At 40.6% G+C, this 19,499-nt stretch overlaps 1 protein-coding gene and 1 long non-coding RNA gene across 8 annotated transcripts in view; one reads left to right on the plus strand and one right to left on the minus strand.

The window, feature by feature from the left end:
- Positions 1 to 8,300, minus strand: part of LOC112654551 (uncharacterized) — a 34,893-nt gene extending 26,593 nt beyond the window's left edge. Inside the window, exon 1 of one of the 2 annotated variants that reach the window (XR_007409384.1) lies at positions 7,160 to 8,300. This is a non-coding gene — a long non-coding RNA (uncharacterized LOC112654551). Of the gene's footprint in view, positions 1 to 6,974 lie in introns of both variants that reach the window. The other variant, XR_003133097.3, reaches the window with a different exon arrangement.
- Positions 1 to 10,989, plus strand: part of MAGEB10 (MAGE family member B10) — a 46,236-nt gene extending 35,247 nt beyond the window's left edge. The window contains exons 1-2 of one of the 6 annotated variants that reach the window (XM_025439100.2): positions 7,198 to 7,314; positions 9,164 to 10,989. In XM_025439100.2, coding sequence (XP_025294885.1) covers positions 9,225 to 10,268 — 1,044 coding nt within the window. In that variant the 5' untranslated portion in view covers positions 7,198 to 7,314; positions 9,164 to 9,224 and the 3' untranslated portion in view covers positions 10,269 to 10,989. Of the gene's footprint in view, positions 1 to 7,197; positions 7,315 to 7,366; positions 7,715 to 7,858; positions 8,669 to 9,163 lie in introns of those variants that run through there. The other 5 variants (XM_025439109.3, XM_025439099.3, XM_049107522.1 and 2 more) reach the window with 5 other exon arrangements.
- Positions 10,990 to 19,499: the final 8,510 nt, after the last annotated feature.

Below are 19,499 nucleotides of genomic sequence, written 5' to 3' on the forward strand. Positions count from 1 at the left end.
CTACATATATTTAAAGCACACAATTTGTTAAGTTTTGGTGTATGCATACATCAATGTAACTACAACCAAAATCAACATAATGAATATATCCATTATCTCCAAAAGATTCCTCATGCTCCTTTGTAACCTCCTTGGCATTCTTCCCAGTCTATAGGCAACCACTGAATAATATATTTTTTAAAGATTAATAATATTAAATAATATTAAATAATATATTTATATATTTAATTTATAAATAATATATTTATATATTTAATTAATTATATTTAATAATATTAAATAAATTAAATAATATATTTTTTAAAGATTCGTTTATTTAAGAGAGAAAGAGAGAGACAGAGATAGCAACAGAGATAGCAAGAGAAAGCAGGAGCAGGAATAGAGTGAGTAGCAGGCTACCCGCTGATCAGGGAGCCTGAGGAGGAGCTCAGGCTCATCTGACCTGAGCCAAAGGCAGATGCTTAACTGAGCCACCCAGGCGCCCCCGAATAATATTCTTTATATCAGTATACATTCATTTTCACTTCCTAGACTGTTATAAAAATGGAATCATACAGTATGTGCTATTTAGCCTGCCTTCCTTCATTAAAAGTAATTATTTAGAGATTCATGCATGCTACAGCATTTATCAATAGTTAATTCCTTTTACTGCTGAATAATATTCTATTGTATGTATATACTACACTTTATCTGTTCACCTGATGGTGGATATTTTAAGGTATTTTCAGTTCTTCACTACTACAAATTAAGATGATATGAACTTTCAGGGCACCTGGGTGGCTCAGTAGGTTAAGCATCCAGCTCTTGGTTTTGGCTCAGGTTATGATCTCAGGGTTGTAGGATCCAGCCTCATGTTGGGCTATGCGTTCAGCACAGAGTTGGCTTGAGATTCTCTCTCTCCCTTTCCTCTCTGTCTCTCTTCCCACTCGGGCTCTCTGGCTCTCTCTAAATAAATAAACAAAATCTTAAAAAAAAAAGATGCTATGAACTTTCATATATACATCTTTGCATGGATATAAGCTTTCATTTCTCTCAGGTAAATGTCTGGTAATATAATAGCTAGATTATACCGCAGATGCATGCTTCACTTTTTAAGAGATTGCTAAACTGTTTTCCAAAGTGGCTGTACCAATTTACATCCCCATCAACAATGTACAAGAGTTCCTTCACAATTTTGACAGTACTCGATATGATCAGTCTTTTTACTGTGTATATTCTAGTATATGTGTAATGGTATCTCATTGGGATTTTAATTTTATTGCTCTAATGATTAATGATGTTGAGAATCTTTTCATGTGCTTTGTTATCACTCACATGCTTCTTTGACTCCAAGGTCAAAACTTTTGACCCTTTATATTGGGTTGTTTTCTTATTATTGAGTTTTGAAAGTTCCTTATAAATATTGCATACAAGTTGTTTATCACGTTGAAATCAGATAGTTAGTCCTCCAAATTTCCTTTTCTTTTTCAAAGTCATTTCAGCTATTATTGGCCCATTGTATTTCCATATAAACTTTACAATGTATAAATTTCTTTTTTTAAAAAGTCCTGTTGGGATTTTGGTGGGAATTTTACTAAACCTACAGATCATTTTAGGGAGAACTGACAAGTGAAGCATCTGATTTTCCAGTTCCTAACTCTTATTTCATTTGTTTGCTTTTATGTGCTAGCATGTATTATAGTATTATAATGTGGGATAATAATGGTGATGGTAGCTATTCTTATCTAATTCCCAATTTCCATTCTTTCTCCACTGAGTATAATGCCTTTTTTAAAAAAATGTATTTATTTATTTTTGTTAGTGAAACAGAGTGTATGAGTGCACGAAGTGGGAGGGGGCAGAGGGAGAAGCAGACTCATTACTGAGCAGGGAGCCTGATGCAGGGCTCCATCCCAGGACCCTGGGACCATGACCTGAGCTTAAGGCAGATGCTTAACCAACTGAGCCACCCAGGTGCCCAAAATTTATTTATTTATTTATTTATTTATTTATTTATTTATTTAGAGAGGGGGAGGGAGATTGAGGAGCAGAGGGAGGAGAGAGAATCTTAAGCAGGGTCTATGCCCAGCATGGAGCCAGATGCGCGTCTTGATTTCACAACCTTGAGATCATGACCTAAGCTGAAATCAAGAGTCTGTCGCCTAAATAGCTGAGCCACCCAGGTGTCCCTATGATACTTGATAGAGAGTTTGTTTATTTGCTTTTTGGGTTAGCCATTATCTAGTTTGATAACATCTCTTTTTATCATGGATTACTACTGATTTTTATAGAGCAGATATTTAACAATTTAGATATTCTTCTCATTTAATGTGTCTGTATGGTATGTCTGTCCTGTACTTATTTGCCTTCACATCATTCTTTCCTCTTTTTTGCTCTGCTCTCTAGTGTTCAGGAAATAACTCCTGCAGGCTCCAATTCCTAGGTTCTCCAATATTTGGCTGTTCTCAAGGTTCAAGCAACAAGGACACCAGCAGATTACAGCCCAGGAGGACAGAAACAGCCTTCTTTCTCTTCATCAGGTGGTTTCTATTTTGATGGCTATAGCTTCTCCACGGCTCTAGCTCTAGCTCCCATCATACTGGTTAACCATGGTTTTAGATTCTGTTGACATCAACTCCCAATCTCCTGCAACACTACCGCCTTCTTCAATTTGTCCCTCTACACTAGAAATGGGAGTGACTTCCTCAAGTTAAGTATTGGTTTGCCTGACTACCTGGTTTGGCCTCTCCATCACTTGAATAACCAATATCTTGCATTAAATTCTGTCCAAGTTATAGAATCAGAGTAGTTTCTGTTTTCCTGAAGTATCTCTGACAGTTGCACTTAGCTAATTATATTGTTGATTTTCTAGCTGTGAATCCCTCTTTTCAGTCCTAGGAAAAACTTAACTCAGTTATAAGCAATTAAATGAGCTCAAGTCTCTTAGATCACATATAACCAAAACAAAACAAAGCAGAACACCCCAGGGACACTAACACTTCCTCTAAGTAATTCTATTTCTCTCCTCTTCTTCACAAAGGATCCTTTTCAATAATAATTTTCTGCACTCTAGTATGTATATCTATATATTCAAAAATTCTAAGAAGAAATACAGAGACATATTCAGCTTGTAAAAAATTCCAGTACTACATATAAAACTCTATAGAGCTACTTGTGGAAAATAGCCCAAGTGGTACTCAGAAGGATATTTGCAGTCGTAAGAAGATTTATTAATAAAATAGTGCAGCCACTATAAGAAACAGTATGGAGGTTACTGGAAGAATTCAAAACAGAACGACCATATGGTCCAGCAATTCCATTTCTGGGATTTTGCTGGAAGAAAACAAAAACACAAATTCAAGAAGATATATGCCCTATGTTCACTGTAGCATTATTTACAATACACAACATATGGAAACAACCTAAGTGTCCACCAATGGGTGAAGGGACAAGGATGTGAAACACACACACACACACACACACACACACACCCCACAAATATACATACATATATTCACAGTGGAATATTACTCAGTCATTAAAAAGAATAAAATATTTTCATTTGCAACAACATGGATGGATCTTGAGGGGAATTACATTAGATGAAATAAGTCAGAGAAATAAAATAATATATGGTCTGATTTATATGTGGAATCTATTAAAAAAAGCTCATAGATACAGATAACTGATTAGTGGTTGCCAGAAGCAGGGGCTAGAGGGTGGGTAAAATGGGTGAAAGTGGTCAAAAGGTACAAATTTCTAGTTACAAAATAATTAAGTCTTGGATAAGTAATGTACAGCATGGAGACTATAGTTTTTTTTTAATTTTTATTTATTTATGATAGTCACAGAGAGAGAGAGAGAGAGGCAGAGACACAGGCAGAGGGAGAAGCAGGCTCCATGCACCAGGAGCCCGACGTGGGATTCGATCCCGGGTCTCCAGGATCACGCCCTGGGCCAAAGGCAGGCGCCAAACCGCTGCGCCACCCAGGGATCCCGAGACTATAGTTATTAATACTCTACTGTATATTTGAAAATTGCTAAGAAGACGGATCTTAAAAGTTATCATCACAAGAAAAAATTATATTACTGTGTAGTGATGGATGTTAACTAGACTTACTGCGGTGATTATTTCACATTATATATACTATCATATCATTATGCTGTACATCTAAAACTAATATTATGTTGTATGTTGATTATATCTCAATAAAAAATAAAGTCCATTAATGAGAAAAGAAAGCATGGAGATCATAACAAGAAATTAGAAAAAAAGAATGAGCTAATTTGAAAAAGAGCTAAACTGATATCTAGAAATAAAAATATAGTTATTGAAATTAAAATCCCAATGGACAAAAAATGGTAATATTTACAGCATGCAAAAATTTCAAGAAATTAGAGAAAGAATACCATATTGAACCCAAAGAAATAGAATATAGAAAATAATGAAATGCAGAAATGATGAATTAGAAGACAAAGGAACCAACTAACAAAAGCCTATACTTTGAAAAGACTGATATAACTGACAGTTTTATAAGTATAATCAATTAAGAAAAAAAAAACAGAAGTAAGTAGTATTAGTTAAATTATATTGTGCAAAATATAGGGGCAGAAGGAATTTAAAAATTATAAGAGAATACTATATATATCATTACCAAATGGTGAACAAGGATAGGTTTTTACATAAAAATATATTTCATCTTGGACACCTGGGAGGGATCACCAGGTTGTGATCCCAGGGTCCTGGGATCGAGTCCTGCATCAGGCTCCCCACAGGAAGCCTGCTTCTCCCTCTGCCTATGTGTCTACCTCTCTCTCTGTCTCTCATGAATAAATAAATCTTTTAAAAAAATTCATCTAATAAACTCAGAAAAATGATAGAAATAACAAATTAACATTGTGTAACCCTTAAATAATGGATAAATATGCTAATATTCAAAGTTTGCAAACATGAACACAAAGGAAGACCGACATTTGTTTCCTAGTGATAAAAATTCACAATACCAACTTTGGGTAGTCTTTCCAAACAAAAAAAGAGAGAGTAAAAAATTATACTTTAATCTGATGAAACTTCTACCGATTTAAAGAAATACAGACGGAGGACACCAGTGTTGCAATCAGTAAAACCTATGCCATATGAAACTGGACAAAACACGAGTTCTTTTTCAACAGAAAAATGACAAGGAAAATAGGTAATAAATGTATGTGGGGAGGTGTAGGATCTATAAATTAATGGGAATAAGAGCAATGACAATGAATAGACTGGATTTGACCCTAGTTCAAGAAAAAAATATATTTTTAAGAAGTCAGGCAAATGTGAAAAATAACTGGACACTTGATGATATTAATTTTAAAGTAGGATATGTGTAATTGACTATTTATGTTTCATAAAGGATTCCTATCTTTTAGAAATAGACACTTAAGGGGTGCCTGGATGGCTCAGTGATTGAGGGTCTGCCTTTGGCCCAGGTTATGATCCCAGGGTCCTGGGATCGAGTCCCACCTCAGGCTCCCCGCAAGGAGCCTGCTTCTCTGCCTATGTCTCTGCCTCTCTCTCTGTATGTCTGTCATGAATAAATAAACAAAATTAAAAAAAAAGGGAATAGATACTTAAATATTCAAAGATGAAATGGCATGATATCTATGATTTTTTCTCATTATTTCAGTGGCACAGATGGGAGTAGATATGGGTATAAATGTAACAGGTAGGCTGTGTATTGATGATTGTGGATTCTGATGTCAAGTATATTGGTTTTATTATACGATTCTCTCTACTGTTGTATATGTTTGAAATTTTCTACAATAAATAGAATTAACAAATATATGTAGCCATTAAATTTTAAGCCCCAAGTGATAATAGACCATTATTTAGAGAAGATATTAATTACTCAGTAGGTTCAAGCAGAAGTAGAAAACTGTTATTGAGAAATACAAACTGAAACTATCCTCAAAGCTTCAGTCACATTCAAATGTTTCAGGACAAGGCAGTCAGGAACCAGTTCTATCAAATAACAAGCAAAAAGTTAACCACCATGTCATGTAAACACATCCAAGGCTTACAGAAAGATGGGCAATTTTCACCTTATTTTCCAATCTAGATCTGCATAATAAGAAAACCAGCTAAGGACACTTTAAAAACAGAACGCTTAAGCCAAGCTCACCCACATATAGGCAAAGATTCTAAATAAATTCATAGAAATTTAAATATAGCACTGAATTAAGTGGAAAAATGAGGCTGAATCCAGGAAATATAATGATATAATATTAGAAAAAACTGCCTAAAATACTAATAAGATTTAAAAGGCATTTGATCATGTATTGAAGTAAAGAAAAACTTTGGAAAAAAAATTCAATGTGAATGCATAATATCATTTAGCTAGCTAATATTAGAAGGGAACTTCCATTTCCTAAAATCTATAGCAAACAAATTTAAACGTGAAATATGAAATGTTAGTAGCATTCCCATTATTATAAAGAGCAAGGCACAGCAGTGTGCTACCAACTGTAACTGTTCAAAACTAGATTAGAACGCATAGCCAGAGGATAAGAATACAAAAATAAATAACAGTTAGGAATAGTAAAAAGAAATATAAATTATTTATTGCAAATATGATCATCATTTAGAAAATCCAGAGGAAAAGGCTACAGATTATTTAAGTAAATAAGTAACTTCAGAAAACTGGTGTATATAGATAACTATTGTAAACTCAAGACCCTTGTCGTACAAAGCAGTAATTATTAGAACATGTATATATGTATTATAAATGAGAATCAAAATTAAAATTAATTTCACCACAATGTTCAATGTTGGATAAAGTCAAAATACCTGAGTCTCCTAAAATTATGCAGATCTGCCTCTTTCCTGTAGGAAGTAGATCTTTTCGAACAGAAAGTTCCTGAAAGTCTGTTTGACTAGTGAAGAGATCCCATCAACACTAAGTATTTTCTCTGACATCTCAGAACCTGTCCTGCACCCCACCCCGACCCCCACCCACCTCGCTGTGCGGCTTCTGGATCTCACCCCACGGCTGGGATGTGGAGCCACCGTCTGCAAGGGTTTAAGCTGAGAAACTGTCCAGAGCTTGGGAGAGGAGGTGATATTTCCCAAGGAGCTTTTAATCAAAGAACCAGGAGCCAAAATAAGAACCTACTTCCCGAGAGGACTTTGGATACTACTCACATTATAACAGAGGGGGAACCACAAGAGTCATACTCCTGGGACCCCAGCCGGCCCCCCATGAGTGGCCGGATGTGCGTAACAGTGACTTCCGTTTCTGGGGTCTGTGGGAGGTGAGCCGGTGGAGCAGCTGAGGGAGGGATCCAAGCGCTGCCCAGGTAAAATACGAATATCGAGTAAAGTTCGAGGGAATCCCTCCCTAGGTGGTTCCAGGCAGGGATGACCCAATGTAGTACTCTCCGAATTCTTCGAAGAACTCAAAGAAATAGCTTTGGACCCAGGATGGGGGTATCGGAGGAGTCGGTGAGGGCCCTCGTGTGTATTCAGTAGAACTTCTCGTCTCCCATGACAGAGGCGTCCGTGTGGAGCCGGGCCCCTGCCGCCATCCAACTTCTCCTTCAGAGAACTCGGAGAAATAATAGCTTTGGACCCCGGGAGGGGGTATCGGACGAGTCGATGAGGGCCCTCGTGTGTATTCAGTAGAACTTCTCGTCTCCCATGACAGAGGCGTCCGTGCGGAGCCGGGCCCCTGCTGCCAGCCATGGGAAACCCCGAAGGGTGAGGATGTCTGACTAGGGCGTCTGCCTCCGGCCAGCAGAGGAAGGAGTCCTAGGCTCTGTCAGGAGCCAACAAACACCCCAATTTATCTTTTAGGAGAAGCCGCCTCCCTAGAACAGTGGAGGCCGTAAAGAGCCCCACTCCTGCTGTTAGCCCTTGGAAGCCCCTGGTATGGCCGTAAGGCTCAGGTGCCTCCTCGCTTCACCTTTTGGTTAGTTGGAGGAGGAGGGGTGCATAAGAGCCTTGGTCTAAGGCTGTATGATTCAGGTTAGCAGAGGCTGCCCTAGGGGTCGCTTCGAGTGAAATTCAGAACCTTATTAAACAAGGACTGAGCGGAATTCGTCCTCAGGACAAAAGGGGCCGGAAGAGTACATCCCCTACTATAAGCCCTGGTGGATCCTCAGCAGGGCTAAGAGGCTAAGATGTCTCTCATTCTCAGTGGTCCCAGGGAGACAAGAGCCCTATTAGAAGGAGATGACTCAGGCCATTCTGGAAGTCAAAGTGAGACAGAGGTGGGGAGGATACACAGAGTTAGGACCTTCCTCTGTAGTCAGCCCTGGAAAACCCTGGGAAAATTGCATTCTGAGTTTCCTCTCACCCCCACACCTTACCCCCACCCCCACCCCACTGCATATTCCAGGATATCAGGTGGATGAGAGCCTTGGTGTGATTGTTAAAGCCCTCAGGTCTGCACAAAGGAGAATACCTGGCAGTCAAGGGGAGGAGGCATGATAAGGAAACTGAGCATTGAGCAGACCACTCATCACAGAAGAAGCTGTTTCATAGAGCCCTCCATGTGACATCATCCCTCAAAAGGGTCCCTGGGGAAGAGATATTAAACTGAGTCCTCCCTAAACTCTTCCTCAAACCTTTCAAAAATATGAGATTCTTGCTTTGTGGGGATAGGTCTAAGGTCAGCCAAGAGAGGAGTCCTAGGCTCTGCAAGAAGCCAAGGTGAGAATTCTAAGTGAGGAGTGAGAACCCTTATTATCCCAGGATGGAGAAGGTCCCGCATAGCTTTGCCATTGCTGTCATCTCAGGGCACCCCTGAGCAGATGTGCTGAGATGTGATTTCCCTTCAGTTCCTCCTCCAGGATGTCAGGGAGGTGAGGGCTTTGAGTCAGCCTCAAATCAGTTAAGCAGAGGCCCTCAGGTCCTGCAAGAAGTCAAGGTAATGGTGCTGAATGTAAATGGAAACACCTACTACTCCAAAACAGGGGAGGCACCCTAGAGCCTGGACCTGCCAAACCCTGTGTCAGCTCCAGCAGGACTCAGGTGAACTCTAGTTACTTCCAGAGTCCTCAGAGGGAAAGGCTACTCCAAGAAAGGAAGCCTTGTGGGTTCCTAGAGCAGTGTCCTCAAGGAAACCTAGAGAGATGGCTGTTGATAAAGCCCAAGATGGTATCTCCCTGCCAGAGGTATCATGCCATTTCATCCCCTTTCCTCCAGGTCACTGAATCATCTATCCTCTTTTCCACACTTGTGCCTGCTATCCCTAACCAGAATCATCATGCCTCGGGGCCAGAAGAGTAAGCTTCGTGCCCGTGAAAAACGCCGCCAGGCTCGAGAAGGGCCAGGGCATCTGGTAGCTGCTCAGGCCACTGTACCAGAGGAGGAAGAGTCCCACCCTTCCCCATCTCATGTTGAAGATGCTCCCCAGAGCTCACCTGCCACTGAAACACCAGGAAATCCTCAAGTTACTGGGAAAGTCTCTACCAGCACTACTGCTGCTGCAGCTGCTCCAAATACAAAATTTAATGAAGGTGCCAGCAATCAAATGGAGGAAAAGCCAAATGCCTCACAGGCCAAGGATACCACTGAGCAATGGCGCAAAGGCCCGGTAGACAAGAAGGTTGCTATGTTGGTGTACTACCTGCTGTACAAGTATCAAATGAAAGAGCCCATTACCAAGGCAGATATGTTGAGAAATGTAATCCAGATGTACAAGAATCAATTCCACGAGATCCTCAGGAAAGCCTCTGAGCACTTGGAGCTGGTTTTCGGCCTTGATGTGAAGGAAGTGGATCCCAACAGGAATACCTATGTCCTTGTCAACAAATTAGAATCCAGCTGTGATGATAAAGTAAATTATAATTCAGGTGTGCCCAAGACTGGCCTGTTGATGACTGTCCTGGGCGTGATCTTCACAAAGGGCAACTGTGCCACTGAGGAGCAAGTCTGGGAAGTGCTGAATATGATGGGGTTATATGATGGAATTAAGAACTTCATCTATGGGGAGCCCAGGAAGCTCATCACCAATGATTGGGTGAAAGAAGAGTACCTGGAGTACCGGCAGGTGGCCAATAGTGATCCTCCACGCTATGAGTTCCTCTGGGGCCCCAGAGCTTATGCTGAGACCAGCAAGATGAAAGTCCTAGAGTTTGTGGCCAAGATCCACGATACAGTCCCCACTGCCTTCCCAGTCTGGTATGAAGAGGCTCTGAAAGATGAAGAAGAGCGAGCCCGAGCCAGAGTTGTAGCCAAGGCTTGCACTGCTGCTGTGGCCAGTGCACGTGGCAAGGCCATGGCCAGCAGCTTCTCCTGCCCCAAGTAAAAGATGAGGAAGGTTATTACTATGTGTTTGAAGAGAACAACTAATGTTCTCATTAGTGGAAGGTCAGGGGTGGAGCTGGAGACTAGAGTACATAACATGTTTGTTTTCCTGTTCTGTGTAGTAATCTGAATATTTATTTAAATGTTGATCTTTTTTTTCTTTTATTAGAGAGAGAGTGTGTGAGCATAGCAGGGAAGGGCAGAGGGAGAGAGAGAATCTTAAACAGGCTCTGTGCCTAGGGCAGAGCCCAATGTGGGGCTTGCCTTCAAAACCGTGAACCTGAGCCAAAATCGAGTCAGATATTTCACTGACTGTGCCACCCAGGCTCCTCAGTGTTGCTCCTTTTAATAGAAGGTTTAACTAGCTTCAGAATCTGAGTTTGTAGATGATGTAAATCACACATTTATTGATGTTTATGAATTTTAAGAGAGTTTTACTATTTTATAGAACAAACTGGGAAATTTCCCATTTTATTTAGTTACTTTGGAATAAGATAAAGTAGTAGTGGATTAGGCATTCCCTTGGAAATGTGAATGAACTCAGCAGTAAAATTCAGGGAACAAGAAATAGAGAATAAAGTGAAAGATGATACATTCTTGCATTCCTTTATCACTATTTGGTCTGTTCTGTAAAATTAAGAGATAAATATATATGCTTAGATGTGCTTCACTTATTCAAGAATGTAGAATTAATTGCAGCATAATAAATTAGACCTCTTGAACATTGTCTCATTTATTTCTTACATTCCTTCAGCATCTGCTCTTTGGGAGGTTCCTGCTAGTACTGGGAGTGTCAGGATAAACAAGACCCACCCACTGTGCCCATAAAATTTTAGAGTGTAGTAACAGCTGTTAAGTAGGAAAGAGGATGGAATACACCCTAAGGCCTAAGGACAAGTCAAAAGAAGAGGATATGGAAGGATCCAGTCGTGAGAAGCCAAGGGTTATCGCCCTGAGGCCAATGGGTGTAGGGCCTTAGAAAACTGCAAGTCCTTTGGTGTGAGTCAGTTTTACCTGAAGCTGGGTGGTGGATCAGATGAGCTGTGGGAGTGGTGGGCAGGAGCCAGACCCTCAGAAGTATTACATGATCGCAATAAAGGCAATTCACTAATGGGGAAAAAAAAAAAAAAAAGCAGCTGTGTCCAGAGTTGAGAGGCTAAAGCCTGGAATGAAAAACTGTTTCTAGCAATTACTTTTTAAGACCATGAATTAATCAGAGAGAAATCTCCACTTGGGACAGGAATGGAAGGTATCCTGAATTCTTTCCCACTGTTCCTTTCCAGTGCAGTTGAGCATAGCACACAAACTATGCTTTATGCATGCCATTGCCACAGAGTTTCTGAGAAATAGGAGTGATACACAACATGGATATGCTCAGAAGCCACTATGCTAGCAGTTTTTGTTCTGGTATGGAAGAGACACAGCCCACTACATTAAAGCTCATTTTATTAAGTTGTGTGTAATTTGGCAAACTCCCAAGTGGGGGCTATTTTTTTTCTTTTTTTTTTTTTTTGAGGGCTATATTTTTTATGTAATTGAAATAAATGAAAAAATAGAGGTGGTTTGGATGTAAGGACAATTGGAGGGAGGTGGTTCTTGACACATAGGACCTTTAAGTTCCACCTAACTGGGGAAGACTCCCTCAACACACAATAAGTAGCATATCCTAAAAACTTGCAGAGTAAATAATTTAGCTTTACTTGCTATGCATGATGTTGGCTGATGTGTTGTGCTGTCCCATAGAATGCTGCATATTCTCTGATACCTCTTGGATAAAAAAATAACAGCAGATTTTAGTAGAGTCAGGGGTCAAAAAAGTAATAGTAATAACTGAAAATTATTAAAGAATACATGCCAGACACTGTGCCAAGTGCTTTTATACATTATATACATGCCAGGACATCATCTGGCTCATAAATGTCAGAAGTGGGGGCTGGACTTCTGGTCTGAATTCGTTTAGAGTCCCTCACTGTTCCATGTCTTTTTGAATTAAGCAAAAGTTATTTTTTCTCTTAATTAATTTCTATTCTCACTACTCCACAATATCTTTCAGGCAATTGAGATGAAGGACCCTGTTGCCAACGTATTAAGCCCAGGCATAACAAATAAAAAAGAAAATGATAATTAAAAACAATTTCAGGATAGTCCGTGGGCTTAATTAACCTCGGCTCCTCCTGCTTCTACCCCCAGAGCTCCTTGAGAGCTACTCAACCCAGGTCCCAGCACTTGGGACCAGTTCTAGCACTTCTGAATTACATCGCTCTTGCCCTGGGTCTTCCTAGTATGCCCTCATGTCAAAATTTGGATCCTGACCAGCTGTCTAGCTCCTTTCATCAGGCTGTACTCTGTTCCCAATGAAACAGAAAGCCCAGAATCACCTGCCTTTCCCCTAATTTAGAGCATTCCAAACACTGAAGGTTGTCTGTCCTATTCCTGACCATGGAACCACCATGAAATAAGAACAGTCCCATCCAGGTGGCTGTTTATTTCGACAGTAAAGTTTAGACTGCTCATCTGCTCTGGGTGCTTCTTTCGCACTCAAAGTTTTTTCCAAGTCAGCTTGTGAGCAGTAGGATTGGGCACAGGATCTACTGATTCTTGTAAGATAATCCTGAAGTTCGGGAAGAGATTTCAGAAAGCAGATGAGATTCTTAAGGAATTTAATCTGGTAAATTATTGAGACTGACCACTGAATTCATAATATACTGAAAAGTGAGCTTAAGTAAGTGGCCAGGAACCAGAACCTCCCTCCTAAGTGGTAGATGAGGAAAGCCCGAAGAAATCACTATATAGCAACCATTGGCAGAGGCTGGATTCCTAAAATCATGGGTGTCTTTCCAGGAGGGTGTAGTAATTTTCTACTGCTGACAAACAAATTACTACAAATCAGGATACTTATAACAACACACATGTATTATTTCATATTTCTGTAGGTAATATATATGGGTTGGCTGTGCAGTTTTCTTTGTTCAGGGTTACACAAAGCCCAAATCAAACTGTCAGTCTGAGTTCTTGAGAGATACTTAGAAGAAACTCATTCCACACATACACAGATTGCTCTCAGAATCCAGTTCTAGGAGGAATTCAGTGCTTTGTGATGATAAGGCCTCATTTCCTTGCTGCCTGTCAGCTGGAGCTGCCATCACTCCTCAAGGTCTCTCTCCACTTTTTGCATATAGGCTCCTGCTTCAGAAACTGCACTTGACTCAGTCTCCTCTGGAAACTCTCCTACCCTCATTCTGCTGTATCTTTCTTCTGCCTCCAGTCAACGAAAGTCCTCTGCTTATAAGGGCTCATGTCATCGGATTGGGCCCACTCAGATAATAATCTCCCTGTTTTAAGGTCCATTCCAAAATTTTAATTACATATGCAAAGTGCCTTTGACCATGTAACATAACATATTGACAAGTTTTAGAGATAAGGGTATAGGCATCTTTGTGGAACAATTATTCAGTCCACCACCAAGGCAGAAAATGTTTGTCTCCCTGGCAGACATGCCAGCTTTGATAAGAAAAGAAAAAAAATCTTTCCAACATACTCCTGACTTTTGTCTATATCTGCACCAGAGGAAAATCCTAGTTTTTCAATGTGCTTAAAGATACCTGAACAAGTGTTCAGCCGTGTTCTTCAGGTGGTGGACAACAGAGACTCGTGAGTTACAGGTTTTTCATGCAGCAAAAGGAAGCAGAGAATTCTCAATATATTGAGATTATACAGGTTATTGAAAAGGTCAGAGCAGAAAGGTGCTAGAGTGAAAAAGGGTGACACTTCCCTGCTGAGATTTTTCAATGTCCTTTAGAAAACTGGTGTGATCCTGTATTTGAAAACACTAGTCACATATGGGTACTAGAAAACAATTGTTGAATTGCAAGGAAATTTGATCTTCTTGGAAAATACAGAGGGCTAATGTCATAACAAATTATAATAATTTCTCTGAGTACCTATTATGTAACAGTTAATGGGAAGGTCTGCAGATGATCAGTCACTTCATGTCTTGCTCTCTATCCTTGGTTCATATGGAGGCTACCTGCCAGTGGTTATGGAGGGTCATGTGACACTGAAACCTGAGCAGAAGCATGCCTCTTACCTCCAGACTAAGGTATTTGAAAACTAGTGTGCCACTTCTATGCTTTTTATTTCATTGAGCAGTAAACATTCAAAGCCTGTGTTGAGATGTGGAAGCTTATGATGGCAGCACCCTGGATCCCAGGGTCACCTGACAATGGAGACACTCTGCCAATGTCCATCAGCTTTTAGGAACATAAAAAATAAAATTTTGTTACGTTAAGCCATTATCAATCAGATTTTTTCTCATTACATCTCATATACTTTATCTGAAAAATACACAGATACTGCTTCTATTCTCTTATTTAAATATTTCAATTACAAAGGAAATAGGGCATATATGCTTGTTACCAAAAATTCTAACAATAGGGATAAATTACAATTCTTTTTCCTTATTATGTTTCTTCAAATTTTATCCCACCCTAGAGGTAACTACATTAAACAATCTTGTGTGTATTATTTTAAGACTTATTCCAGGCCTATTCTTACATACATGTGTTAGAAAAATACACTGTGAGTTTTAAAAATACATGTGTAAGAGTGTACATATCATTTTGCCTCTTGCCCTAGTCCCTGAATAAAAGAAATGCAGGATTTTTTTCGAGAGAGCACAAATAGATCCACCTTACTCTGTTAATTGTAGAATTCTAAAGTATGTATGTGTCATAATTAATTTAAACACTTTTCTTGATAGACACACAAGTTGCTTCTCACGTGTTGCTATGATTGAGACAACTGATATCAACATCATTGAACATTATTTCTTAGGCAAATGTGGATGTTTTATTATGGAGAGATGTAGAAAAGTGCAATTTAGGTGGAAAGAGTCTGATGACAATACATTTTTATGAATATTGCAGATATTCTGTTCCAATAATGTACCAAATTATCTTTTCATATATTTATAGATGTGAATAAATTAAGACCTCAATGGCATTTTATTTTATCAATTTTTCAAATTTTGGTCAAACTTTTTACTGTAACTATATTATATCTCTGCTAGTTTGTATTTGTCTATTTTCTAAACAGATTAAGTAGAAAATTAATTTAATCATTCACCCACATAAAGCAAAATTTCTGCAGCAATATCTTAAGTACTAGAATTCCTTTGGGTGCATAGTTTAAAATTCTATGTCCATAAGACTTTCCCCTTTACTTTAAGACATTAGAATTCAACAGGATGACCAGGTGCCAGGAAATGGACCTGGATAGGAAAACATCAATAAGTGAGGAACATCGGGAGGACCAGAGGTGGAGGAAGTAGAGCAATTTCCAGAATCATGAGAGCAATCACATACTAACACAAGTCCAGAGAGCCCAGGGCAGCTGGCAGTCAGGGACCTGAATGCAGGCTTCAGCAAAAACACAGAACAAGTGCCAGAAGGAGAGAACTTAGAGAATCTGGTGCAAGGTACCAGACAGCTTACATAGATAGGCTAGGGAATCTCTGAATCATCACTGCCATCCTGAAGTTGTAGAGTGATATGAGTGGGTAGATCTGCTGGATGAAAGGACCAGAGGCATGCCTGATACCTGACCCCCACCCAAGAATACCCCCTGACCACTGTCAGAGTATAGATAGCTGTTCCCCGCTGTGGCACCCACCAAGTAATGGTTACTGATGGAATCTAGGAGAGCTACATCTCTTCACTACTCTAATCATGCCATGCATCCTTGCCAGTGACCAGAGCTATGAGTAGTCTTAATGCCTGATGGAGAAGGCTTTTTCTTCCCCTATTATGTGGCCCTCCTGCCACTGAGATTGAGGCTCTGCAAGCAGGTGGGCTTGACTGATGATTCAGAATGTTTAAAATAGGGCAAGGATTACCAAAGAGGGCTGGAAGGGGGTGTGGAGCTGCAAGGAGGGGGAAACTGGAGGGGTAATTTGTTGAGGCTAATACCCCAGTGACTCTGGGAATAAAGGGTAGACATGTCTTGAAAACAATCAGGTGTTATCCCCAGCTCTGATTACCTCCCATGGTTCCTGACTTCTTTGCACACCAGAGGGCAGATGTAATCTGACTGCATTTGGTGGTCTATGTTGCTACCAGATACTGACTGGAGTAGGTGGTGGGCCTATGATACAAACATTTACAGGGTGGATGGAAAACAACTGTAGTTGGTGTAGTTGCTTATTAAACTGACAGAGTGGCAGATATATGCGGAGTCCAAAGCTATATTTTTTGTTGTAATGACTCCAATTGGATTTAAGTAAAAAAATAGAGTCTGTGTTAGCCATTCTAAAAAGCATCACATGATCTGTAGTAAATATAGTAAAATCTAAAATTTTGAAGTGAGGACAGTGGATCAGCCTGTCAAACTGAATTCAGCAGATAGAGGAATCCCAGACCCTAATAGAAGTAAAGGTGGGACTCCAGGAAAGTGTATGGAGGTTTCTCAAAAAGTTGAAAATAGAACTATTCTATGATCCAGCAAGTATACTACTAGGTATTTACCCAAAGGAGCCAAAAATACAGATTCAAAGGGGTACATGTACCCTGATGTTTATTGCAGCATTATCAACACTAGCCAAATTATGAAGAGAGTCCAAATACCCATCAATTGGTGAATGGATAAGGAAGATGTGGGGGATATATATATATTTTTTATGTGGGGGATATATATATTATATATATATAATATATGTGTATATATGTATATAAAAATAAATGTGTGTATATATGTATATATTTATGTATATATAAAATGGAATATTATTCAGCCATTAAAAATATGAAATCTTGCCATTTGCAACGATGTGGATGGAGGTAGAGTGCATTATGCATTATGTTATCTTTTTGTCTCAGTCAAAGACAAATACCATATGATTTCACTTATATGCGCAATTTTAAGAAACAAAACAGATGAACCTAAGGGAAGGGAAGGAAAAGTAAAATAAGATAAAAACAGAGAGGGAGGCCAACCATAAGAGACTCTTAATGATAGAGAACTGAGGGTTGATGGAAAGAGGTGGGTGGGGGGTGGGCTAAATGGATAATGGGTATTAAGGAGGGCACTTGGGATGAGCACGGAGTGTTATATGTAAGTGATGAATCACTAAATTCTACTCCTGAAACCAATATTACATTATATGTTAACTAACTAGAATTTAAATAAAAAAATGAAAGAAGAAAAAGAAGAAAAATTGAGGACTCTGAATGAAATCAGAGGGAAACACCCATCCTAGAATAGAAGGTGCCACCAGACAGAGCCCTATTGCTGTGGGTGGCTGGGAATGGCTTCCCCAGAATTCTGTCTCTAGTGTCTTAGGAAAATGAATACCTTGATCTGAGGTGGGCAGTGTCAGGTTAGCAGAAGAATCCACTCTCTGCTTGGAGTTTATACAAGGTCCCTGATTAAGACAGAATCCCCACCCCAGAAGACAGAAGACCCCACAGAGGCTCACCCCTGCTTTTAATGCTAGCAAGCTCTGTGCAGGGATTGCCTAAATAGTGCCCTCTGAATTTCCCCACTGGGGTCTCAGGAAGTTGAGGGCATTTGGACCCGGTTGTGCCCTCAGGGCTACAGAGAATGAAATCCCAGGCACTAACAGAAGTAAAGGTGAGGACTCCATCTGATTTCTCTGGGACCTCCCCACCCCAGCAGATGGGCACCACAGTGGCCTCTTTCTGTTCTCAGCTCTGGGCGGCCCTGGTATGCTTGCGATGAGGCTCTGGAACCCTTTCACTTCACCCTCTAGAAACTGGAGGTTTAGAGCTAATCTGGGGAGGATACCTGGGATCAGCCAGAAGTAATAATAATTAATTTAAAAAATTAAAAACCCTATGTCAGTTCCAAGGGAATCCCCCATGCACAGAACAATGTCAACCCCACAGAATCCCATCCCTTTGTCAGCTCTGGGAGAACCCAGGCAAAGTTGCCCAGAAGTGGTACACTGACAGCTGCTTTGGGGTCTCAGGGAAGTGAAGGCATTGCTCTGAGGGAAGTGGCATCACATAAACTGAGGGAGGAGCTCTGGGCTCTGCCTGAAGTTAAGGTAAAGATCCCGAGTTAGGTGTGATGTTACTATCCATCCCAGACTGGAGAAGTTCTGGAGAGTACCGCCCCTATTATCAGCCATGATAGAACCCAAGCAGGAATCTGATGTAGTGAACTCTGAGAAACTTCTAAATTTCCCAAGGGGACTAATGGGGGTGAGGTTGTCAGCTTCAGACCAGCAGAAGAATGGGTACCAGGTCCTAATGGGAAGAAAGGCAAGGACTTTGAGATGTGGGGCAACCACCCACTGCAGAACATAGGGGGCCTCACAGAGCACCCCCCACCACCAATGTCAGTCCTTGGAGGCCCCACTTGGTATGCACCCTGACTTCTGTCTCTGGTGTCTGAGGGAAGCAATAGCTTTGGCATTAGTGGGGCAGCATCAGGAAAGTCAAGCTCCAGGCCCTGCCTGGAATTAAGGTAAAAACCCAGAGTTATGGGGATCCCTGGGTGGCTCAGCTGTTTGGTGCCTGCCTTTGGCCCGGGGTGTGATCCTGGAGTCCTGGGATCGAGTCCCACATCAGGCTCCCCGCATGGAGTCTGCTTCTCCCTCTGCCTGCCTCTCTCTCTCTCTCTCTCTCTCTCTCTTTCTCTCTCTCTGTCTATCATGAATAAATAAATAAAATCTTTAAAAAAATGAGTTAGGTGTGAGAGGACCATCTAATCCAGATTAGAGGAGTTTCCAATCAGTTCTACCCTGGCTATCATTCCCGATAGAACCTAGACAGGAAATGTCTGACATATGGAGGTCAGACTACCTTCTAAAGTTCCCTGAGGGGAAGGAGGGGATGAAGTCATTGAAACAGGGTGTTAACTTCATACCAGCAGAGGGACTGGTTGTAGGCGGCAAAGGGAGTAAAGGTGAGAACTCTTGAGTGATGTCTGACGGCACCCTACTCCAGCACATAGGGGGCCTTGCAGTGCCCCGCCCATACTTTCTGTCTCAGAGGCTGCAGGTTAAATTGGATTAATGTAAGGCATCCTGACTTCTGTATCTGATGTCTCAGGGGCAGTGAATACTTGACAATGGGAGGAGGATGGTTGTTAGGGGACAGAGGGGCTCCCAGGCCTTGCCACCATATAGTGAGGACACTGAATGAGGTCTCAGGGAAACATTCACTCCCAACAAAGGGTGCCTCACAAAGGCCCCCCACTGTTGTCAGCCCTG

Source organism: Canis lupus, chromosome X (assembly GCF_003254725.2).
Source record: "Canis lupus dingo isolate Sandy chromosome X, ASM325472v2, whole genome shotgun sequence".
NCBI classification, from domain to species: domain Eukaryota; kingdom Metazoa; phylum Chordata; class Mammalia; order Carnivora; family Canidae; genus Canis; species Canis lupus.